General features: G+C 36.4%; 1 protein-coding gene across 2 annotated transcripts in view; it reads right to left on the minus strand.

The window, feature by feature from the left end:
- MAN1A2 (mannosidase alpha class 1A member 2) overlaps window positions 1–26,545 on the minus strand; it is a 217,360-nt gene that overhangs the window by 81,532 nt on the left and 109,283 nt on the right. For both annotated transcript variants that reach the window (XM_034990197.1, XM_034990198.1), the window contains exons 7-8: window positions 4,709–4,832; window positions 165–258 (exon numbers count right to left, since the gene is read on the minus strand). In XM_034990197.1, the coding sequence (XP_034846088.1) occupies window positions 165–258; window positions 4,709–4,832 (218 nt within the window). The remainder of the gene's footprint in view (window positions 1–164; window positions 259–4,708; window positions 4,833–26,545) is intronic.

The following is a 26,545-nucleotide window of genomic DNA, read 5'->3' on the forward strand; positions in this document are numbered from 1 at the left end:
CTACCGAAAGATGAGAAATTTGTCAAAGGTAACAGCAGTAACAGATCACAAGGGTCAATGCTGAGGGATTCTAACCCTACATGTAGTGTACTTTTCACCACATCAAGCAAGTTTTCAGACAAATAATCTTTTAACATAGCATCAGCTGTACTAGAAATACTTACACTGACCCCAGCGACCTGTTCTTGGGTTCAAATAATTTGGGTAAAGACCATTTGGACGATCCATCTTCTGAAGGAGTTTCCGAATGTGCATTACCTTAACACAAATAAAGAATGCAATTAATAAAATAAATGTCATCAAGGCTTTATATTAATCTAGGCTTTGTGGGTTTTCCTCACTCAGAACCTACACCATCTCCCCCCTGCCTTTTTCTGCATGTGTGGTGGTCAGGAAAGGCTTCTACTTTATAATTGATTCATTATTTTTATAAGATTATATACGATCATTAAATAAAGAACAAATAATTAAAAGCATGAAGAAAAGAGCACGAGAAAAATGAATTTAAATGCCAACATTTTACTATCCAGAAATAGCCATCAGAAACATCAGTGATAAACATCATTCCAGACATATTCACTATGTACACATCTAAATATAAGAACAGAAATAATTTCATAGAAATGGAAACATAAAAGGACATTTATAATAAATTTGAATTTAATAGATGAAAAACTGAATTGCTGAACTCTAAATATTGATTCCACAATAGATATCCCTAAATTCCTAAAATTCCAAAAATTCTGATCCCTAAAAGATCTCCCTAACACTAAGAAGGAAAAAAAATCAAAATATACTAAAAAGCCGGAAACTTTTCCAAGGACTTTATCTGCATTCATCTATAGATTGGATGGGTTTTGTCCGTGCTTACAAAAAAAGGCACAAATGTATTCTATTCCTGGTATTCTTATTTGAGAATGTTCTCTTTACATATGAAGGATAACCTGCTTGGTATACATGACTTGGGGAAACATCTACTTCACTATTTTCTGGGCTTAAGCACAGCACGCATCCTCTGACGACAAGGTCCCAGTCATCTTTCCTTTGGCTGGACTTTGAAATCAGGTGGTTTTAGGAATGGGCTCAGGGATGCTGTGTTCCTTCTGGTCTTTAAAGGCTGAGACCAGCTCTATGTAAGACAATCTCAATCTGAATAATTCCGTGAATCAAGGCTAGTCAGTTTGAAATGATGCTGTTAAGAAAAATGAAAAACTGCATTCCTTTGTCTTCTAAAAATTATGCACACATTGAATCCTCTCTGCCTCTTCCACAGCTATCTTTCCTCTCAGAATCTTTTTATCCATCTCTTTTCTAATGTCTATACCTTTACTAGCTTTTCTCAATTTTGTCTTCTAAGTCCATCACTATACTTTCAACACTTCCTTTGTAATGCTTCCAATTTGGCCTTCATTTTTGGTGATAACTTTTTCTTGTAATTTGTTACTGATAGCCTATCTTACCGTCTCTGAGCACTTGTATTTCTGTTGATATACCTGATTTACAGAGAGGAGGGCTCCATCATCTTCCCTTTCATGGTGATGTTTGGTCAGGATTTAACTGCTATTTTCTGAGAGGTATCTTTTGGTTATCACTTGTATATGATGTTCCTTCCCTCTTTTTTTCTGATAATATCTTATAAATTGTACGCTTGTCCTTCTTTGATCAATTACTCACTACTATTTTCCCTGAACCAGCTATTCACACACGAGTTTTGACATAAAAGGCCAGGGAGAGTCTAGATGCCTTTGCTTCTCCCCAGATAATTGACACTAGCCATGCAGCACTGCTCATAAAAGAAAATCTGTCATTCATTCTCTTCCCTCACCAGAATTTCCTCAGAATTCTGTTATTCCAGCTTCTCAACATACCGGGTTTAGCGGAGTCCAAAGAAGCACCCACCATCAACCCATGACCCTGTGCTCAATGTTGCTCATGAGGACTTTGGTTTTGTACCTCAAGACATACCACTGATTTCAGAGAACTGTAGTCTACTGCCTTTTTATTTTTGAAATCTGCAACCACAAATATCCTCTCGTTTCCCAAACCTCTCTGCCCTTGATGGCTTATGCCAACCTTTCTTGCTATTTTGTGATGTGTTATATCATGTATCTCTTTAATTTTGTTAAAAATGGAGTTTACAGTTCTGTTTCTCCTTCCTTTCAGGGAAGGTCCTGTGTGTTAGGTCCTCCACTTCAGAAATACTGTGCTAGATGATCTTCATTTTGCAAATTTATCACCCTTTTAAACTCTTTATGCTTTTTCTTTGTTTCCACTATGATTGTCTCTTGCTTTTATTCCATGTCAGTAAATTGGTTTTCAATTATGTACAGTCACATTTGCTGTTTTTCATTTATTTATCCATTACAGAAATATAATGTTTAAGGTCTCAATTTGTTTCTTCAGTTCCACAATCTTTTTGTATCATTTTATGGTTTGTTTTGAGTTCTAATTTTACTGAGTTCAATTGCTATTATTGTATAAATTACGGTGACTTTATAAAATTTGAAACAGGGTCCTTTATCAGTCTTTTACATGCTATTTACCACCATGCTTTTTTTCCACCACGCTGCAGTATTGTTTGCATACCTGCCATGCTTTTCCTTTTCATCTTGCTCCCAATGAACAGGGTCAGTTCTGACCTGGACTTTGATTTGATATGGCACAGCTGACTTGTCCCTGAATTCCTTCCTACTGTGCATCTGGGGAGTGGGGGTTTTTCCTCCCCGCTGAACACAATGTGAGATCTGGAGTACTAGTGTTCAAGAAGGATAGAGGAGGGAACCCCCTCTAGAGCTATGGACAGTTGTATACTCAACACCCCTAGCACTGGTCTCTTCTGTGAGATTAATGGGGAGTACCAGGAATTTGTTGACTGGCTTTCTTTGCCCAGTAAGGACTCAGGACAAGGTGAGAAACAGACTTAAGTACCATACCAGAAGTTTTTTACTTCTTTTTTTTGGCTGTCACTTGCTAGTGACATGAGATTGCAGCCTTTCCTCATTTCATTGCTGTTGATAAATTTTTGCTGGTCTTTATTTACTACTTTTGTTGTTATTGTTCATCTCTTCAGGAAAGAAAAATTCTGTGGTCTGGCTCCACTGCTGTCTTTACCTGAAAATTCTTCTCAATTGATGAAAAAGTTCATACATAGAAAGGACTATATATATAAATTAATTTAAGAAATACAGCACTACAAACACCTTCGCCGCTCTGCTTATGCATTCACACATCACTGTCTTTGTAATGGCTATATGCACAGTCCTGAATTTTATGTTCACCATTGTCTTAACTCTACTGAAATCACTTCTGAATCTCTAAACAAAGTATATTACTCAGTTCTGCTTGTGTTGAATTTTTTTAAAAAGTTGTATCTTTTTTTTTTAAAGGTGGGAGGAGGGCCATCTAGAGAGGAAGAGAGAATCTCAAGCAGGCTCCCACGTCCAGTGCAGAGCCCAACTTGGGGCTCAATCTCATAACCCTAGATCATGACCTGAGCTGAAATCAAGAGTAGGATGCTCAACCGACTGAGCCACCCAGGCACCCGGTATTGTATTATTTTAACTGATAAATGTAACTGTAATTCCTTTATTTTTTACTGCTGTATTAAATTTTATTATATAAAATGCTAACACAAACAATGCTTCCATGTATATGATGTAAATGCACATCATAAATGCACATGGAACTGCTGGGCCATTGGGTATATGTATTTTAAACTTTATTACATTTGTCTTTTAAATATAAGCCTTTAATGCTCCTAGAAACGTTATAATCTACAGTGCTACCCTTGCATAATGTTTCCACATGGATCTATTTAAGGAATGTTTATTCTGTTCATCAGTCTATTTGTCTTGTGCACCAATACTTCACTGTGAGCGTCGAAAACTGGGTAATACAAACCCACCCCACATGTTTTTCTTCAGGAGTGCCTTGAATTTTTCTCTTCTATATAAATTCTACAAGGGTCTTATCAAGTTTCATTTTTGTAAAAGAAGCCACTGGAGTTTTGACTGGCATTGAACTGATGCTACAGATCTATCTGGAGAAGACTAAAATATTTATGATATTCTTTAGCTCTACATGAACATAACATACCTCTCTGCTCTCTCCTCTTCAGGTCATTTAACTGTTTTGAACTTCATTTATCTTTTGTTAGGTTTATTTGTAGGAAACTTAAACTCCTGTTCCTACCACGTATGTTTTTGGAAAGTGATACTTTCTTGCTGGTTGTAGTTGGTGCAGAGAAATGCTGTTGATGTTTCATATCTATATTGATCTTCTATTCAAAACTATATATATGCTCTTATTTCTAATAATTTAAATACAAATTGTCTTAATATTTTAGGTAAATAATCATGTAATCTGTGCATAATTACTCTTTTCATTCATCCTTTTCAATCCAATTCAATTCTTTAACTTTTTGTTCATGTTGTTTTTCTTGTCTTACCATGCTGGCTAGGAACACTGCAGCACAATTCTGAATAGAAGAGAATTTCTGAAAACCTACGAATGTTTATAACTTCTCAAATAACAGTAAATATTTTAAATAGAAAGGATATTTATTTAATTTAAAAAGAATAAAAGGACCAGAGTCCTGATAAATACATTTCTAGAAAGGTGAACATTTTCCAAGCATTAATCAAGTCCATTGGTAAATCTTAAAGAACTCTTCTATAATAAACGAAGAAAAGAAGTCAAGAAAACTAACCTTTTTGTAGTAAACTGGGTCCCCTGTCAAGTAGCTGAGGTGGACAAACTCCATATGCAGCGTACCAAATTCAGCAAGAATGCTGCTACCTGCAGATGCCCAGCCCCAGTTTCGCCCTACTCCACTGAATGAAAGCAAAGGTAAAAAGAGACAGAATTGGAAAAAAGACCAAAACAATTTTTTAATGAATACATAAACTTTCATTCTCTTAACAATTATATTTTACACAATAGCTTATTTATATCTGTTTATTATTTAAAATTTTTTTGAATAGGTAGTTTTAAAAATCAAAACAACATAGAAAAGTATACAGTAAATATATTTAACCCAGAAATCTCATCTCTCTTCACCCCACCAGGCCCCATAGATAATCACTTTCATTAGTTTCTTATGTATTATTACAGAAATTTTATGCACATATAAGCAATCCAAATATATATATTATTTTCTTCCTTTATTAAACAAAATATAGCAAAGTACACATACAGCTCGTTATCTTGCCTTTTACTCTTAAGATGCACTGCGGTGGACTTTCTGTATCAGTTCATAAACAATTTTCTTTTTTACAGCAGCACAAAATTCCATGATATTAATGATTTTCAATTGGAATGCCCCACCGCAGACGCATATGAAAATGTGTGAGAGCATTCCAAGTTGTAGTAAACCTTGAAGGTGCACTAATTAGCATTTATTGTGCTAGGGCCAAAGATGTAACATGCCCAATAATGGTCAGCACAGTGTCATACAATAAAGAACCCTCCGGCCCCACATGCTGATAGGACCTGTGTAAAAAATTAAGTAAATTATGAACCAACACAATTCCTCAATCCTCTGTTGGTGGTTCTTTAGCATTTTTCTAATATTTTGCTATTAATAACAACTTTTACAGTGAATAATCTTATGTACATTTCTTTTGTGTAGATATATCTCTAGGGTATCTTCCTACCTTTTTTCAGTCTGCCTGTCTCATAATTTATTGGAAGCTAGACTATATAAATGAAAAAGCATAGACCCTTTGAGCATTACATTCTTTCTAAAGGTTAAGTTTCTTCTGAAACACAGGTTGAGTACAGGCAGACTACTAAGGGTTCAGGCTTTGCTAAGAGTAGTCTATTTCCATTTTAGCACTACTTCTAGGGAATGCCTTCTGGGATCTGAGCTGGAAGCCTGACATGTACCAAGGGCCCTTCACCTTGGCAGCCTTAAACACTAATTTCTGCCTCCCCAGTACCATGTGGCTGTTAAATTTTTTTCTTTGCCCTTGAGCCTCCATCTGCTGTTTTCTGCTGGGTTTCCTTGACTTTTGCCCATGCATGTAAAACTGCAGAATCAATCAACAACTTGAGGGAAATTTGTACATAAATTATTGGGCTTTTCCTCTGCAATTTCCTCCTGTCTTGAGATTTTTGTCCCTCATGCCTCAGCCACTCTGGCAACTCTAAGACCTGACCATAGTGTCCTCTGACCCAAGTGACCACCTCTTCAGGCTTGGCCTTTATGCCTCCACCAGGATTTAGAACATGCCCTCAGGGAAAAGGCCAATGTTTATATGGAGATAACTTTCTCCTAGGAAGTCCTATCTGAGTTGCTCTCCAAGGTCCTCAAACCATTTTGTCTAGCTTTTGTGATTGGTTTTGGTGGGAGGATTGGTCTGATGTAAGGTATTCCATGGTTGGAACTGGAAGTCTAGATTAATTTTTCAAGTAGCAAAGTTCACGGGTTATTCCTAAGAGAAATCTAAACCATTCTCCAGGGTCTCTTCTACTTTTAGGAGGAAGTAAAAATACAAGTTTTTCTCTTATTTTATATCCACTTGCATACTGCCAATTCAATATGCCATTATTAGTTATCTGTCTTGAGAAAACATTAAAAGAGATATTAAGACATTACTACCTGGCTTAAAGTTCTTTAATTGTTTGGTGCTATTTTTACATTGTCTTTGAAAATATGACAGGTAGGCAAATACCACGAACAGATTCTCTTGTAGCTAGAAGTGAGAATCAAGGACAAAATATGGATACAGTAACTAAACAGTCATTCATTTCCAAATATTAAGAGCCGATTATGCTCTGGGAAATACAGTATTGAACCTGACCTAGACTCCTATACTAAATAAGACCATTTTAAATAGTGATAATTGTTATGAAGAAAATTTACTAGAGAAATAGAATATTGAGTACTAGTGACAGAACTTAAAAGAAAAGCTCTTTATGTATAACATTCAGAGAAACTGTTTCTGAAATGACACAATCTGCGCAGAAATCTACATTAAGAGATGAATACTGATGAATAGATCTGGAAAAAGAGAATTCCCAGTAGAGGAAACAACAAATGCAATGACCCTGTAGAGGGTGTGACTAGAGCTCAGGAAGGGGAAGTGAATGATAGAGGATGAGGTTAGAGAGCTAGGTATAATCTAGATTACAAAGAATTCTGTAAGGCCATGCTAAATTTAAAAAAAAAATTATTTTAACTGTAATGGAAAGTCATGGAGGGGAGAGGAGCAAGACAGCGGAGGAGTAGGAGACCTGGATTTTGTCTGGTCCCAGGAATTCAGCTGGATAGGGATCAAACCATTCTGAACACCTACGAACTCAGCAGGAGATCAAAGAAAAGAATAGCAACAACTCTCTGAACAGAAAAACGACCACTTTCTGGAAGGTAGGACGTGTGGAGAAGTGAATCCGAGGCGATTCAGGAGGATAGACGGCGGGGGAGGGGGGCCCACTGAGGGCCGCTTCTGGCAAGTGATAGAGCCCCGGAGAACAAAATCGGAACTTTTAGAAGTCGGCTTGGCTGAGGGACATCGTTCCAGTGGCTAAGTGGGGGGTGAAAGCCTCACGGAGACAGTGTGGTCTCAGGACCCTCGAGGTCACAGAAAGACCGGGGGTGCCTGAGTGCGGCAGAGCTCCCAGGTATGGCAGTGGGGAAGCCGGCTTCAGAGACGGAGCTGAGGAGCGTGCTCTCAGCTCAGGGTTGCCATAAACCGTGATCCACGGCACAGTCGGGCCACTGCTCTTCCAGCAGGGACCCAACAAGCAGCAGATCCGGGGAGACTCCCCTTCCTCCACTGGGAGGAGCGGCGCCGGAGCGCACCGCAGGGATCTGCTGGGTTTGGAGACTCCACACGGGTCATGTGCCAGAGACAGAAACGCCTGCGGCCGGAGACCCCAGAGACGGGAGTGACTAACTGCTTTTCTCTGGGTGCTCACTGAGCAGTGGGGAGTTCTCACCTCCTCTGGGGCAGAGACTGGGAGGCCGCCATTTTCAGTCTCATCTTCCAAAGCTGCAGTCAAATGCTCTACCACTGAGCTATACCCCCACTCGTCTTCCAAAGCTGTACAGAAAGCTTGCAGGGAACAAAAGCTCCAGAGAGCAAACCGGAGCTGATTACTTAGCCCGGACCGGCAAGGGAGGGGCAATTCCGCCTCCGGCAAAGACATCTGGGAACCACAGCAACAGGCCCGTCCCCCAGAAGATCAGCAAGAACAGCCAGCCAAGACCAAGTTTACGGATCAATGAGAACAGGAGAACTCCAGCGCTGGGGGAATACTGCACATAGAATTCATGGCTTTTTTGCCCCATGATTTTTCAGTCTTTCAAAGTTTCTTTTTTTAATTTTCTTTTTTTTTTTTTTTGAATTTTTCTTTTACCCTTTTCAACAAACATCAACTCCTTTTTAAAAAATCTTTATTTTTCATTTTTAGAGTCATATTCTATCCCTTCATAGTAGTTAACCTTATCTTTGGTGTGTGTGTATGTGTGTGTGTGTGTATATATATAAGTTGTTCTCTCTTTAAAATTTTGGGATACAGTTTCTTCTAACAGACCAAAATATACACTAAATCTCTAGTGTATGGTTTTGTTCTAGTCTCCTGCCTGGTCACATTATTTCCCTTTTCTTTTTTTAAAATCCTGTTCTTTCTTTTTTCAACCAACTTCTTACCTTATCAATTCCTTCTATAAAATCTTTTATAATTTTCATCTTTACAGTCATATTCCATCCATTCATTGTATTTACCCTTATTTTTATACATATATAAGCTTTTCTTTCTTTAAAATTTTGGGAAGCACTATCTTCTAAAAGACCAATATACACCCCAAATCTAGTGTGTCGCACTGATCTATGCACCAGCCTGATCATATTTGATCATATTCTGGTTTTTGTTTGTTTACCTTTCTCTCTTTTTTTTTTTTTTCTATTTTCTTTCTTACCCTTTCTTTTCCCCCAGTTTCAGGTCTCTTCTGATTTGTTTAGTGTATATTTTTCTCAAGTCGTTATTACCCTGTTAGCATTTTGTTCTCTCATTCATCTATTCTCCTATGGACAAAATGACAAGACAGAAAAAATCACCTCAAAAAAAAAGAACAAGAGGCAGTACCGACTGCCAGGGACCTAATCAATACGGACATTAGTAAGATGTCGGATCTAGAGTTCAGAATGACGATTTTAAAGATACTAAGTGAGCTTGAAAAAAGCATGGAAGATATTAGAGAAACCCTTTCTGGAGAAATAAAAGAACTAAAATCTAACCAAGTCGAAATCAAAAAGGCTATTAATGAGGTGCAATCAAAAAAAGAGGCTCTAACTGCTAGGATAAATGAGGCAGAAGAGAGAATTAGAGATATAGAAGACCAAATGATGGAAAATAAAGAAGCTGAGAAAAAGAGAGATAAACAACTACTGGATCACAAGGGCAGAATTCGAGAGAGAAGCAATACCATAAGACGAAACAACATTAGAAAAATTGAGAGCCCAGAAGAAGGAGAGGGGCAGAAGGTATATTGAAGCAAATTATAGCAGAGAACTTCCCTAATTTGGGGAAGGAAACAGGCATCAAAATCCAGGAGGCACAGAGAACCCCCTCAAAATCAATAAAAATTGGTAAACACCCCAACATCTAATAGTAAAACTTAATGACTCTCAGAGACAAAGAGAAAATCCTGAAAGCAGCTCGGGACAAGAGATCTGTAAACTACAATGGCAGAAACATTAGACTGGCAACAGACCTATCCACAGAGACCTGGCAGGCCAGAAAGGACTGGCATGATATACTCAGAGCACTAAATGAGAAAAATAGGCAGCCAAGAATACTATATCCAGCTAGGCTGTCATTGAAAATTGAAGGAGAGATAAAAAGCTTTCAGGACAAACAAAAACTAAAGGAATTTGCAAACACAAAACCAGCCCTACAAGAAATATTGAAACAGGTCCTCTAAGCAACGAGAGAGCCTAAAAGTAACATAGACCAGAAACGAACACGGACAATATACAGTAACACTCACCTTCCAGGCAATACAATGGCACTAAATTCCTATCTTTCAATAGTTACCCTGAATGTAAATGGGCTAAATGCCCCAATTAAAAGACACAGGCTATCAGATTGGATAAAAAAACAAGACCCATCGTATGCTGTCCGCAAGAGACTCACTTAAGACCCAAAGACACCCCAGATTGAAAGTGAGGGGGTGGAAAACCATTTACCATGCTACTGGACACCAAAAGAAAGCTGGGGTGGCAATCCTTCTATCAGACAAATTAGATTTTAAACCAAAGACTGTAATAAGACATGAGGAAGGACACTATATCCTACTTAAAGAGTCTACAACAAGAAGATCTAATTGTAAATATCTATGCCCCTAACATGTGAGTAGCCACTTATATAAGCCAATTAATAACAAAAGCAAAGAAACACATCGACAACAATACAATAATAATGGGGGACTTTAACACCCCCTCACTGAAATGGACAGATCACCTAAGCAAAAGATCAACAAGGAAATAAGACTTTAAATGACACACTGGACCAGATGGACTTCACAGATATATTCAGAACATTCCATCCCAAAGCAATGGAATACACATTCTTCTCTAGTGCCCATGGAACATTCTCCAGGATAGATCACATCCTAGGTCACAAATCCGGTCTCAACCAGTACCAAAACATTGGGATCATTCCCTGCATATTTTCGGATCACAATGCTTTGAAACTAGAACTCAATCACCAAGAGGAAAGTTGGAAAGAACTCAAATACATGAGGCTAAAGAGCATCCTACTAAAGAATGAATGGGTCAACCAGGAAATTAAAGAAGAGTTAAAAAAAATTCATGGAAACCAATGAAAATGAAAACACAACTGTTCAAAATCTTTGGGATGCACCAAAGGCAGTCTTAAGAGGAAGTATATAGCAATACAAGCCTTTCTAAAGAAACAAGAAGTTCTCAAATACACAACCTAACCCTACACCTAAAGGAGCTGGAGAGAGAACAGAAAATAAAGCCTAAACCCAGCAGGAGAAGAGAAATAATAAAGATCAAAGCAGAAATCAATGAAATAGAAACCAAAAGAACAGTAGAACAGATCAACGAAACTAGGAGCTGGTTCTTTGAAAGAATTAACAAGACTGATAAACCCCTGGCCAGACTTATCAAAAAGAAAAAGAGAAATGGACCCAAATAAATAAAATCATGAACGAAAGAGGAGAGATCACAACCAACACCAAAGAAATACAAACAATTATAAGAACATATTATGAGCAACTATATGCCAGCAAATTAGATAACCTGGAAGAAATGGAGGCATTCCTAGAGATGTATCAACTACCAAAACTGAACCAGGAAGAAGTAGAAAACCTGAACAGACCTATAACTACTAAGGAAATTGAAGCAGTCAGCAAAAATCTCCCAACAAAAGCCCAGGGACAGATGGCTTCCCAGGGGAATTCTACCAAACATTTCAAGAAGAATTAATACCTATTCTTCTGAAACTGTTCCAAAAAATAGAAATGGAAGGAAAACTTCCAAACTCGTTTTATGAGGCCACCATTACCTTGATCCCAAAACCAGACAAAGACCCCATCAAAAAGGAGAATAACAGACCAATATCCCTGATGAACATGGATGCAAAAATTCTCACCAAAATACTAGCCAATAGGATCCAACAGTACATTAAAGGATTATGCACACAACCAAGTGGGATTTATCCCTGGGCTGCAAGGTTGGTTCGACATCTGCAAATCAATCAATGTGATACAATACATTAATAAAAGAAAGAACAAGAACCATATGATCCTCTCAATAGATGCAGAAAAAGCATTTGACAAAGTACAGCTTCCTTTCTTGATCAAACCTCTTCAGAGTATAGGGATAGAGGATACATACCTCAATATCATAAAAGCCATCTATGAACAACCCACAGTGAATATCATTCTCAATGGGGAAAAACTGAGAGCTTTCCCCCAAAGGTCAAGAACACGGCAGGGATGTCCAATATCACCACTGCTATTCAACATCGTACTAGAAGTCCTAGCCACAGCAATCAGACAACAAAAAGAAATAAAAGGCATCCAAATCGGCAAAGAAGAAGTCAAACTGTCACTCTTTGCAGATGATATGATACCTTATGTGGAAAACCCAAAAGACTCCACCCCAAAACTGCTAGAACTCATACAGGAATTCAGTAAGGTGGCAGGATATAAAATCAATGCACAGAAGTCAGTGGCATTCCTATACACCAACAACAAGACAGAAGAAAGAGAAATTAAGGAGTCGATCCCGTTTACAACTGCACCCAAAACCGTAAGATACCTAGCAATAAATCTAACCAAAGAGGCAAAGAATCTGTACTCCAAAAACTATAAAATACTCATGAAAGAAACTGAGAAAGACACAAAGAAATGGAAAAACGTTCCATGCTCATGGATTGGAAGAACAAATACTGTGAAGATTTCAATGCTACCTAGAGCAATCTACACATTTAATGCAATCCCCATCAAAATACCATCCACTTTTTTCAAAGAAATGGAATAAATAATCCTAAAATTTGTATGGAACCAGAAAATACCCTGAACAGCCAGAGGAATGTTGAAAAAGAAAAGCAAAGCTGGCGGCATCACAATTCTGGACTTCCAGCTCTATTACAAAGCTGTAATCATCAAGACAGTATGGTACTGGCACAAAAACAGACACATAGATCAATGGAACAGAATAGAGAGCCCAGAAATGGACCCTCAACTCTATGGTCAACTCATCTTCAACAAAGCAGGAAAGAATGTCCAATGGAAAAAAGACAGTCTCTTCAACAAATGGTGTTGGGAAAATTGGACAGCCGCATGCAAAAGAATGAAACTGGACCATTTCCTTACACCACACACAAAAATAGACTCCAAATGGTTGAAAGACCTCAATGTGAGACAGGAGTCCATCAAAATCCTAAAGGAGAACACAGGCAGCAACCTCTTCGACCTCAGCCGCAGCAACTTCTTCCTAGAAACATCGCCAAAGGCAAGGGAAGCACGGGCAAAAATGAACTATTGGGACTTCATCAAGATAAAAAGCTTTTGCAAAGCAAAGAAAACAGTCAACAAAACCAAAAGACAACCGACAGAATGGGAGAAGATATTTGCAAATGACATATCAGATAAAGGGCTAATATCCAAAATCTATAAAGAACTTATCAAACTCAATACCCAAAGAACAAATAATCCAATCAAGAAATGGGCAGAAGACACGAACGGACATTTTTCCAAAGACATCCAAATGGCCAACAGACACATGAAAAAGTGCTCAACATTGCTCGGCATCAGGGAAATCCAAATCAAAACCTCAATGAGATACCACCTCACACCAGTCAGAATGGCTAAAATTAACAAGTCAGGAAATGACAGATGTTGGCGGGGATGCAGAGAAAGTGGAACCCTCTTACACTGTTGGTGGGAATGCAAGCTGGTGCAGCCACTCTGGAAAACAGTATGGAGGTTCCTCAAAAAGTTGAAAATAGAGCTACCATATGATCCAGTAATTGCACTACTGGGTATGTACCCCAAAGATACAAATGTAGGGATCCGAAGGGGTACGTGCACCCCGATGTTTATAGCAGCAATGTCCACAATAGCCAAACTGTGGAAAGAGCCAAGATGTCCATCGACAGATGAATGGATAAAGAAGATGTGGTATATATATATACAATGGAATATTATGCAGCCATCAAAAGGAATGAGATCTTGCCATTTGCAACGATGTGGATGGAACTGGAGGGTTTTATGCTGAGTGAAATAAGTCAAACAGAAAGACATGTATCACATGACCTCATTGATATGAGGAATTCTTAATCTCAGGAAACAAAATGAGGGTTGTTGGGAGTGGGGGTTGGGGTGGGAAGAATGGGGTGACTGGGTGATAGACACTGGGAAGGGTATGTGCTCTGGTAAGCGCTGTGAATTGTGCAAGACTGTTGAATCTCAGATCTGTACCTCTGAAACAAATAATGCAATATATGTTAAGAAAAAAAAAAAAGAAGAAGATAGCAGGAGGGGAAGAATGAAGGGGGGGAAATCGGAGGGGGAGACGAACCATGAGAGACGATGGACTCTGAGAAACAACCTGAGGGTTCTAGAGGGGAAGGGGCTGGGGGATAGGTTAACCTGGTGATGGGTATTAAAGAAGGCACGTACTGAATGGAGCACTGGGTGTTATACACAAACAATGAACCATGGAACAGTACGTCAAAAACTAATGATGTAATGTATGGTGGTTAACATAATAAAATTTTAAAAAAAAGAAAGTCATGGAGGATTTTAAGAAATGTAACATCATATTTAAGTAATAAAGCATACCATTTATAAAGACTACCCAGGCATCAGCCTGATGAATGGATTACAGTGTTGTCAAATATAAACACAAAGTCCCTAGGAAGTCTAACAGCTTACTCTTCCCTATAAAAACTTTCTGTCCGTGAATCACAGACCTGTATCTCTGAAACAAATAATACATTATATGTTTTAAAAAAAAGAAAAAGAAAAAGAAGATAGTAGGAAGGGAAAAATGAAGGGGGGGAAATCGGAGGGGGAAACAAACCATGAGAGACTATGGACTCTGAGAAACAAACTGAGGTAGGTTCTAGAGGGGAGGGGGTGGGGGGATGGGTTAGCCTGGTGATGGGTATTAAAGAGGGCAATACTGAATGGAAATCGGAGGGGGAGATGAACCATGAGAGACGATGGACTCTGAGAAACAAACTGAGGCTTCCGGAGGGGTGGGGTTGGGGGGATGGGTTAGCCTGGTGATGGATATTAAAGAGGGCACGTACTGCATGGAGCACTGGATGTTATATGGCTACAGTGAATCATGGAACACTACATCAAAAACTAATGATGTAATGTATGGTGATTAACATAATAAAAACTAATGATGTAATGTACGGTGATTAACATAACATAATAAAATTAAATAAAAAAAGAATTTCATACTTTGGTATGAGGAGAAGTAAACAAAAATCCTTTAATTTAAAAAAAAAAAAAAAATTTTCTGTCCAAAGGTACCAAAGGAAAGTTTCATTCAAAGTACATTTAAACAGTTTTCAAAACACTAAATTCTAAACAAGATTTTTCATGTACTTCACACACAACTCACAGGAACAATCTAAAATGTTAAATTTGATACCTGTCTATATTGTAACAACTCAGAAAAGTTTAAAAATCCCTAAGAAGAAGATATAACACTGATGAGGACAGAACAGCTCCAAGTATAAAAAACGACCAGATCATAATTTCATGCAAATGCTGTAATTTTTAACCAATCAAAAATAAAAAGTATCGTATTAAAATATACATATATATAAACATGATCTCTCTTGACTGACCACCAGCAACCAGATTTTAGAAATGTTTGATAAACTTCTAGTAATTTACAAGACAAATCAACCTCAGTGTCCTACACTGTATTAAAATTTTTTTGATGAGTTATCTATATATTATTTTTATTTTGTTCAAAGTCTGTTGAAAATCTTTAATTGACGAATTCAAGGAATGAAAGTTTTCAGTATTTGCAGTTATTAAAAACAAAGCACACAAACAGGTTGACACTGACATTTATCTCAGAAAAAGCAAAGGAGGAACTAAAAAACTAAATGACGAAACCTCAAACAATGTATAATTTTTAAATGGGAGTATCTTGACTTAGAGGAAGACTTCTGATGAAGCTCTTATTTTTAATTAGATATATTTACATTATATACTTCAGTGGAAAAAATTTGAGAAGACCTATGATTTTGCATCAACAAAATTAGAAGAAATATTAAAGTAAATTAAAAGTAGAAGTTTTTAGGGGTGCCTGGGTGGCTCAGCTGGTTAAGCGTCTGCCTTCAGCCCAGGTCATGGGGCCAGGGTCCTGGGATCGAGCCCCACACAGGGCACCATGGCTCAGTGGGGAGTCTGGTTCTCCCTCTTCCTCTGCTTCTCCCCGCTAACTCATGTTCTCTCTCTCTCGCTCTCTCAAATTAAAAAAAAAAAAAATCTTAAAAAAAAATTAGAAGTTTCACACCAAAAAACCCCAAATAATCCAATTAAAAAATTGATGGAGGACCTGAATGGACACTTTTCCAAAGGAAACATAATGATAACCACATAAAAAGATGCTCAGCATCACAAAACCACAAGATATCACCTGACAGCTGTCCAAATGGCTAAAATCAAAGACACAAGAAATAACAAGTATTGAGAAGGATGTGAAGAAAAAGGAACCCTCGTGCACCATTGGTGGGAATGCAAACTGGTGCAGCCACTGTGGAAAACAGTATGAAAGTTCCTCAAAAAGTTAAAAATAGAACTACCCTATGATCCAGTAATTCCACTACCAGGTATTCACCAAAAGATTATGAAAACACTAATTCAAAAAGATATATGCACCCCTATGCTTATTGCAGCATTATTTACAATAGCCAAGACAGGGAAGCAACCCAAGTGTCCATATGTATACACACACACACACACACACACAATCAAATATTACTCAGCCATCAAAATGAATGAAATCTTGCCATTTGCAACAACGCAGATGCATTAGAGTGTATTATCCTAAGTAAAAGTCAGTCAGAAAAAGACAAATACCATATTATTTCACTCATATGTGAAATTTAAGAAACAAATGAACAACAAAAAAACAAAACAAAAAGACAAAAAACAACTCTTAAATAAACAAACTGGTGGTTGCCAGAGGAGAGGTGGGTGGGCAGATGGGTTGATGAGCAGTGAGAAATGTACAGAACTGCTGAATCATTATAATGTATATCTGAAATTAATCTAACAATGTATGTTCATTATACTTGAATGAAAAAAAAAAAAACAATTTTATGTAGAAAGTACTCTGAACGAAAGCAAGAAAATGGCATCTGTGAAAATACCCAGTCTAAAATATTTACACATTTTAAAATATTTAGAATTGAGAACATCCTACTTTCGAGCAGAATCTGCTTTGAGCAACTGTAGAGAGAATACTTTCTCAAAAGCATATGAGTCAACTGAAGGTATTAATAATTTCATATCTGGATAAATGTACAAGGATATATGTATTTGTTTAGAAATGGTTTAATTTTGGAAAATCATTTTTGAATAGAACTATTTGAAAGGTCACCCAATAAAACTAATTTGTCAGTCTTTAAATATTTTAAAAACCAACTTATTTTAGCTCCTCCATTCACTCTTAATAAATAATACACTTTATGGTTACCCTCTTCATAAGAATGTTGTAACATATTTTTTAAATTTTGTAAAATGTCAATATTTTCCCTAAGACATCAATTAAGTGGTAGCACACTGTTTTTATCTTATGTACTACCAAAATTTGCTTACCTAATCACCTTCCTCTTGGACATTTAATGTGTACTTACGTCTTCGTGAAACATGCTATGATAAATACCATTTCATGCATGTCTTGTTTAGTCCAGCCTTCCAATTATTTCCTTAGACTTAAACTGCCAGAATTGCTGGGTTAAAAGAAACATGTTTTAAGGGCTTTTGACAATGAAAGACGCTTCCTCAAGGATGCTGGATACAAGGAAAGATGTGATGTAAGAATGACCTTCCCAGGGGCGCCTGGGTGGCTCAGCTGGTTAAGCGACTGCCTTCGGCTCAGGTCATGATCCTGGAGTCCCTGGATCGAGTCCCGCATCGGGCTCCCTGCTCGTCAGGGAGTCTGCTTCTCCCTCTGGCCCTCCCCCCTCTCATGTGCTCTCTCTCATTCTCTCTGGCTCAAATAAATAAATAAAATCTTTAAAAAAAAAAAAAAAAAAAGAATGACCTTCCCACATCCTTATCCACAAGAAATGTTACACTGTTTTAAAAAATTAAAACCTTCCCTTTTTGACAGAATATAAATGCAACAGGTTTAATTTTTATTTTAATATGAAATCTCATTTTTGTTTCATTTTCACTTAATTGGGAAGATGGGAAAGGTCAAAAGATATGAAACAAAATATAGAGTACAAACTGACGGTTACCAGAGGGAAGGGGGATGAGGGAATGGGGGAAATAGGTGATGGGGATTAAGGAGGGCACTTGTCGTGATGAGCACTGAGTAATACATGGAACTGCTGAATTACTATATTGTACATCTGAAACTAATGGAACACTGTATGCTGATTATACTGGAATTTAAATAAAAACTTAAAAAAAAAAAGATAGGAAACAGCACAAAGTAAAAAGTCTCCCTCTAAGCCCAGTACCTCTTCGAATCAGTTCCCAGCTCCAAAGCCAACCTTTCCTCTCACTTTCTCATCTATCCTTTCAGAAAATTTCATATTTATATAAGCACAATTTAAATTATACATTAGTACTTAACTTCACTTTATATGTTGATTGGTCATTTTTTTAATTCTGTATTTTTCTGATCATGTTTTTAATTCTGTATTTTTCCAAACATTTTTTTCTAATATTTCTCAAATTTAAGAGTGTTTTTCAATTACAGATCAATGGTAATTTTGGTTGTTGCCTTTTTTTTTTTTTTTAAACACAGACCCTCTCAGCCAAGACTAGGATCTGGTTTTTATTTTTCTCTTCAAAAAACACATTGAGGTATAATTTAATACAAATATGCATCAATTCGGGAACACAGTTCCAAGGGTTTTGACAAATGAACACACTGTATAAGAATCAAGCCAATCTCTCCAAAACCTGTCCTCATTCACCTTTGCAATCAAATCACAATTTTCCTCCACCCAGTCTCAAATAAACCATTAATCTACTTTCTCTATTACTGGTTTTATATGTTCTAGAATTTCATGTTAACATAATCACACAGTATATACTCTTCTGTATTTGAGTCTTTCATGCACCCTATCTCTGAGATTCATGCATACTGCCATCTCAGTAGTTCAGTTTTTATTACAAGGTGGCGTTCCATTGTTTGGTACCACACCTAGTTAGTTATATACCTGTTAGATAAACACTGGGGTTGCTTACAGTTTGGGGCTGTTAAATGAGTAAGGTTGTTATGAACAAACTTTGTACATACACTTTCCTTTCTCTTGGGCACGTAAATACTTTAGAAATAAAATTTCTGGGTCCTATAATAACTCTATTTTAACTGTATAAAAACTGTTCTTCAAAATGGCTGTACCATTTTATATCCCATCAACATAGGTCTATTATCTTGATTTTTTTTTGCCACCTACTTTTTATGATCAGTTCTTTAGTCCTCTTTCCCGCCTTCATTTGGATTGAGTATTCTTTAGTATTTCCATTTCTCCACTGGCTTATTTTTGTGCGTGTGACTGCTTTATGGATTAGAGTATGTACAACTAACCTACCCCAGTATACCTTCAAATATTACGACCCTTCACATGTAAACTAACAACATGACAAGAGTATATTTTCACATCCCCATAACATCCTTGGTGCTAGTGTGACGACACACTTCTCTCCTACGTATATTACAGACCTCCAATGCAAACTTACTATGTTTGCTGTAACAGCCAATTATCTTTTTTTTTTAGTTATCTTTTTTTTTGCCATTTTTTTATTCTTATGTTAATCCCCATACATTACATCATTAGTTTTAGATGAAGTGTTCCATGATTCATTGTTTGTGCACAACACCCAGTGCTCCATGCAGAATGTGTCCTCCTCAACACCCACCACCAGGCTAACCCATCCTCCCAACCCCCTCAGCCAATTATCTTTTAAAGAAAACTCTAAGACCCAAGAAAAAAAGTAAGCCTTTGATATATATTTACATATTTACTCTTTTACCTGCTTTTCATTTCTTCATGTAGTGTCATTAAGAGTTCCTTTAACATTTCTGGTAATAGAGCCATGCCGGCAATAAATTCGCTAAGCTTTTGTTTGTCTAAAAAGGTCTTAATTTCACCTTCAGCTTTAAAAAAATATTTTCAGTGGTTAGAGAATTCTAGATCCACTTCTCTCTCTCAGCACTTTCCAGGTGCATTCCATTGTCTTCTGGGTTGTACCGCTTCAGACAAGAAGCAAGTGGTAGGTGCTTGTATCCTTGTTCCCTGTGCATAATGTCTTTTTCTCTGATGTTAAAAAACTATTTTTTTCCACTGATTTTCACCCATTCATTATGTTTCTTTATTTTACCTTGTTTGGGTTTCTTCAAGTGTCTGGAATCTGTGGGTTTATAGCTGTTTATCAATTTGGAAAATTTGGGGCCATTCCCTCTTCAAACAGTTTTTCTGCCACTGCTGCTCCCCACCCCCAACCACTCCCTTATATGTATGCTAAACATTTAATATCGTCCCACAGGTCACAGGCTTTGCCCCTTTCATTTTTCTTTCTGTGTTTTGGTTTGCGTGGTTTCTACTGCTATGTCTTCAAGCTCATGGATTTTGTCTGATGCAGTGTAAAATGTGCTGTTAAGCTGATCAAGTGAATTTTTTATTTCATGTATTTCTCAGCACTAGAAGTTCCATTTAGTCCTTTATAAAATCTCTCTTCTCATTATGTTCATATTTCCCTTTAAATCCCTGAGCATACTTATAATAGCTATTTTAAAGTCCTTTACTGCAATCTCCATCATCTGTTATTTGTGTATGCTTCTCTTGATAATTTTGTTCCTCCTGATTATAGGTTACAATTTCCTGAATATCTGAATTTCATTTTCTTCCTTTAAAGTATTTTCAATTTTCTTTTGACAGACAGTCAAATGACTTGTGGACAGCTCAGCTCTTTCAAAGGCTTTGCTAGGACAGATCTACAGTTGTCTACTCTGTGGCTAGTTCAGTTCTTTACTAATAAGGCAAGACCTTTCTGTACTTTCAACCTAATATCCCTAGTGTTCAAAGAAGTGTTTTAATTTTTAACTAGCCAATCTATTTAACTCCTTTATTATTCTGATGGTTTTTCAATTGATCATTTTCTTTTTATTTCAGGAAAACAACCATATGATCTGTTATTAATTATAATTTTGTCTCCAATCCATATCTTCACTTTATTCCTTTTTCTTATTTGGTTACACTTGTTAAAACCTCCAGAAAAATATGAAATACTTTCTTGTTCTTGATTTTAATGTGATGTCTCCAACATTTCATTAACTCTTTTGTTTAATCAAAGCTGTACAACTTCCATGCTTTTTATCATGTTAGAAATCTTTTGGTGCCTAGACGATACAAATAAAATCATTCTCTCTGTTTTCCTCTAGAATTTATGCCCCCCAAACAAGTACCAGTAAAAATGTAAAAAGTTAAGCATTTTTAAGTGAACTTAAAAGTTCAGAATCTATATAAAAGAAGCCTTATATCTCTGATTTGACACAGAATAAGATTTAAACAAATGAAAAGACATAAATTATAGGAAAGGAAGATTTCATGTAAAGATGTTCCCTAAATTAATTTCTAAATTTAGTGCAAACCCAACTAAACTATAAAAGATAAAAAAATAAACTAGACACAATAACTCAAAATTTCATATAAAGAAAATGAATATGTGAGAACAGCTGATACTGAGAAGCAGGATACTAAAGGGACCAGTCCAACCACACAATAAAGCATTATAGTAAAGTGATTTAATCAATGTAGAGTTAAAATAAATACACTAATTAATGCAACAGAAGAAAAAGTCTAAAAAACAGATTCACATATATTTGGAAATACTTTTTATATTTCATTATATTTTATCATAAAATTAAGACTTCAGTAGGCACTGAGAAGTTATGTCAGAGCACTAACCTAAGCATCTTGAAAAAAATAAAGCTCAATTCTTATCTTCCTCCCTATACCACAATAAATGTCAAATGGATCAAAGGCATAAAAGAAAAATTAAACCATTATTATACTAGAAAATATATAAATCTTTTAAGAAAAACCTCCCATAAATAATAGCAATTAAGAGCAAAAAGTATTTGCAACATACATGACAAAGTACTGATTCAACTAATATACAAAAAGATCTTAAGGATTCATTTTATTTAATATCCACTAGAAAACAGAAAAGGATATAAAAAAGCTGTGCAATGAACAAAATATACCCAACTTCACTCAAAAATCCCGTGAAATGAAAATTAAAATAAGGTTTCATTTTGTACCTATCTGATAAACAACAATAAACAGTATTTGCAAAACGTGAGGTCTTTGCTTCAGCATTTCTATCAAAGGCATACCAACACATATACATGTACACACACATACACACATGTACACACACACACATACGATTCCCAACATATGCAGGACATTTCTTCTAGCGTTTTTTAATAGCAAAAATCTGGAAATAATCTAACAATTCATTAATATCAGATCTATTTTAAATTAATTATGGTACTTTCATCATTATTATGAAGTTCTTAAAAAGAATGAGGTAAATATACCTAAGTGTTGATATGGAATAATTTTCTTTTTCTTTTATTTATTTATTTATTTATTTGACAGAGAGAGACATAGCGAGAGTAGGAACACAAGCAGGGGGAGTGGGAGAGGGAGAAGCAGGCTTCCCGCCGAGCAGGGAGCCCGATGTGGGGCTCGATCCCAGGACCCTGGGATCATGACCTGAGCCGAAGGCAGACGCTTAACGACTGAGCCACCCAGGCGCCCCTGATATGGAATAATTTTCAAGACCTACTGATAAATGAAAATGACAAGTAAACAATACATACATGCAAGGGTATGTATGCACATATAAGTACATTACATGTCTAGAAGGATACTCAAGAAATTTGTAATAGTGGCTTCCCTAAAGGACTAGGGGTTTGGAACTGAAGATTTACTTTATAGTTGAGTATATGCTATTTCAATACATGTATATTCACCCGATACATGTATTTCTTTTTCTTAAAATATCTAGCTAAATAAAAAGAGAAAAGAAAGTGAGGGGGGAGAAAACAGGAGAGAGAGGGAAGGAATGAGAATGGAGAGAGATAAAGGAGGGAGGAATCTATTTTATTGTTGCTTTTGTAGTCTTAGGAGAAGGAAGTAAAGAAGATACAGTAAGAAAGTGAATTCTGATTCCTACTTAGAAGCGATAGAGTGGTTTGTTTAACAAAAATAGGGTCATATTCTTATATATACTGCTTTTTCACCTACCACATCACAAGTATTATCTTTCTTTAAAAATTCACTTCCCAGAACATAATTTCAAATGGCTGCGTCACATTCCACTCTATGGACATGCCACTCTTCTGAATTTAATGTACATTCTCTTTTCATTAATATAAACTTCACTGCTATGAGCATCCTTACAATTAAAGCTCTGTAAATACAACTACTTTGTATTAAGATAAATTTCTAGAAGTGAAATTACATGGTCAAAGGGCAGGCATATTTCTTTTCTTTTCTTTTTATTTTATTATGTTATGTTAATCACCATACATTACATCATTAGTTTTTGATGTAGTGTTCCATGATTCATTGTTTGTGCATAACACCCAGTGTTCCGTTCAGTATGTGCCCTCTTTAATACCCATCACCAGGGTAACCCATCCCCCCACCCCCCTCCCCTCTAGAACCCTCAGTTTGTTTTTGAGTCCATCGTCTCTCATGATTCATCTCCCCCTCTGATTTCCCCCATTATTTCAAAGTTTCTGAAACCTAATGCCAATCTATCTTCCAAGTTACTCAAATTTCCAATTCCAACAACTATATGTGCTTCTCATTTCTTCACTTTGCCAGTCCTAAATAATACCACTCTTTTTATCAATTTTCTAGGTAAGAAAATATAATCTTATTTCAAATCTAAATGTTTCTAATTACTAAAGTGGCTGAAGATTTTTTACGTTTTTGAATTACCCATTCATGTATTTAGCAGCTTTTTAAATAATTGGTGGGTATTTTTCTTAACAGTCAGTATAAGCTATTTATATATTAAGAATGACACTCATATGCTATCAATACCATTACTATTAACCTTGTTCTAGTTTGTTACTCCCCTTACATTTTATTCATGATGTTTTATAACAGCTTTAAGTTCAACATGATTGAAAAATTCAAGAGAAGCAAGCATGTTTAAAATTTAAATATTTCCTGAAGTAAAACTTTTGTTAAATACCTGTTTTCTCTGCCTCTTTGACTGAGCTCTGCAAATTTTAAGGTATGCCATCTTTTGTTTTAAAATTCCAGTATAGTTAGCATACAGTGTTATATTAGTTTTGGGTATACAATATAGCGATTCGACAATTCTACATATTATTCCGTGTTCGTCATGATAAATGTACTCTTAATCCCCATCACCTCATTACCCACCCCCTACCCACCTCTCCCCTGGTAACCAGTTTGTTCTCTGTAGTTAGGAGTCTGTTTTTTGGTTTGTCTCTCTTATTCTTTCTTTGTTTTTTAAAGGTCCTAATTTTTAACTACTTACTCCTTCCTCAATAATGAGAGATCAATCTAAACTAAGAATTAATCCAAAATCACAGTAGACAATTTCCTCTTAGAAACCCTTCACTGAACCCTGGATGATAACAGAACTTCCTTCTGGGGTCAAGCTGAAGAAATTCAGTGACACACCAGTTTCAGGGTTATCTGGAGGACACCAAAACTGTTGGCTAGGAAACTTCATCTCTGTGTGGTTCATTCTTTTTTTTTTTTTTTTTTGCTCTCTTTTTAATGGAGTCTTCCATATATGTTTTCTGCTGGGCTCAGCTTTTATTCTGCATATTTGGTTTAGCTTCATGCACTGTGCTTTTGCCAACCATGTAAGAATCATACCATCACTTATGAGACTTCTATCTGGGATAGGTGTTATTTGAATGCAGTCACCATGTTCAGTGTTAAGAATATGGTGGTGAACAAAACAGGCATGCTTCTGTGGGATGGACGTACACAGCAAGAGAATTCAATCTAATGTAGGGGTTAAGCAACATTGCCTTTGAATGCTGTTGCCTTCAGGAGGGCAAAAAACTCCAAGAAAGTGCTTCCAGTCTGTTCCATGAGTTAAACCCCCAGAAGTAAAGTAACCTTCTTTACTCATGCCCTATGTACGTATTGCTACTTTTTCAGAGAAAAGAATTTCAAATACCCTCTCAAGATCTTCCTTCAATCTCCCGATAATAAAATTTATCTCCATAACTCCAAGGCAAGCTTTCCAGTTAAAGGTTAAGCCTCTTTACAAAATGGCATTTCTGCCCTTTCATAAATCTCCTTACTTAAAGGATTAGCTGAGGCATTTGGAGATTCATATATACTGGTTCCCCCTATTTCATCACCAGCCCTTCCTCTAAAAGTTCAATTTTCTCCACATCTCCACATCTTTTTGGTTAAACTATTTCCTCCACTCAAAATGTCCTACCCATCTGTATTGCCTATTAGTATCATACTCCTTTATAAAAGCAATTCAAAGTGCTCCATGAAAACTCCCTGATCTTCCTAAATAAACATAAACTTCCTTTTCTCTGATGATCTCATATCATGTTGACTGCACACTAATGCCTTCTACTTTATAACATAATATTCGGGTACCTGCCATATGTCATTCCACTGAATATCACAATGCAGCCCTGGCTTGTCCTCTAAAAGTAAAAACTGAGTGAAATCTGTTGCATTTCTATACACTAATAATGAAGCAACAGAAAGAGAAATTAAGGACTCAATCCCAGTTACAACTGCACCAAAAATAATAAGATACCTAGGAATAAACCTAACCAATAAGGTGAAAGACCTGTACTTTTAAAACTATAAAATATTGGTGAAAGAAATTCAAGATGACACAAAGAAATGGAAAAACAATCCATGTTCATGGATTGGAAGAACAAATATTGTTAAAATGTCTATTCTTCCCAAAGAAATTTACACATTTAATGCAATCCCTATCAAAATACCACCAGCATTTTTCACAGACCTAGAACAAACAATCATAAAATTTGTATGATACCACAAAAGACCCTGAATAGCCAAAGCAATCATGAAAAAGACAAGCAAAGCTGGAGGCATCACAATTCCAGACTTCAAGCTATATTACAAAGCTGTAGTAATCAAAACAGTATGGTACTGGCACAAAAACAGACACACAGATCAAGAGAACAGAAAAAAAAACAGAAATGCACATCTATATGATCAATTAATCTTCCAAAAAGCAGGAAAGAATATCCAATGGAGAAAAAACAGTCTCTTCAATAAATAATGTTGGGAAAACTGGATAGCAACATGCAAAAGAAAGAAACTGGACCACTTTCTTACACCATACACAAAAATAAATTCAAAATGGGTTAAAGACCTAAATGCGAGACCTGAAACCATAAAAATCCTGTAAGAGAAGCCAGGCAGTAACTTCTTTGACATTGGCCATCACAACTTCTTTCTAGATACGTCTCCCGAGTCAAGGGAAACAAAAGCAAAAATAAACTATTGGGACATCATCAAGATAAAAAGGTTCTGCAGAGCAAAAGAAACAATCAACAAAAATTAAAAAGCAGCCTATGGAATGGGAGAAGATATTTGCAAATGACATCTGGTAAAAGGTTAGTATCCAATATATAAAGAACTTCTAAAACTCAACATCCAAAAATGAATAATCCAATTAAAAAAATGGGCAGCAGACATGAACATTTTCCAAAGACATACAGATGAAAAGATGCTCAACATCACTTAGCATCAGGGAAATGAAAATCAAAATTAAAAT

This window comes from Mirounga leonina, unplaced genomic scaffold, assembly GCF_011800145.1.
Source record: "Mirounga leonina isolate KUSES-001 unplaced genomic scaffold, KU_Mleo_1.0 Mir_507, whole genome shotgun sequence".
NCBI classification, from domain to species: domain Eukaryota; kingdom Metazoa; phylum Chordata; class Mammalia; order Carnivora; family Phocidae; genus Mirounga; species Mirounga leonina.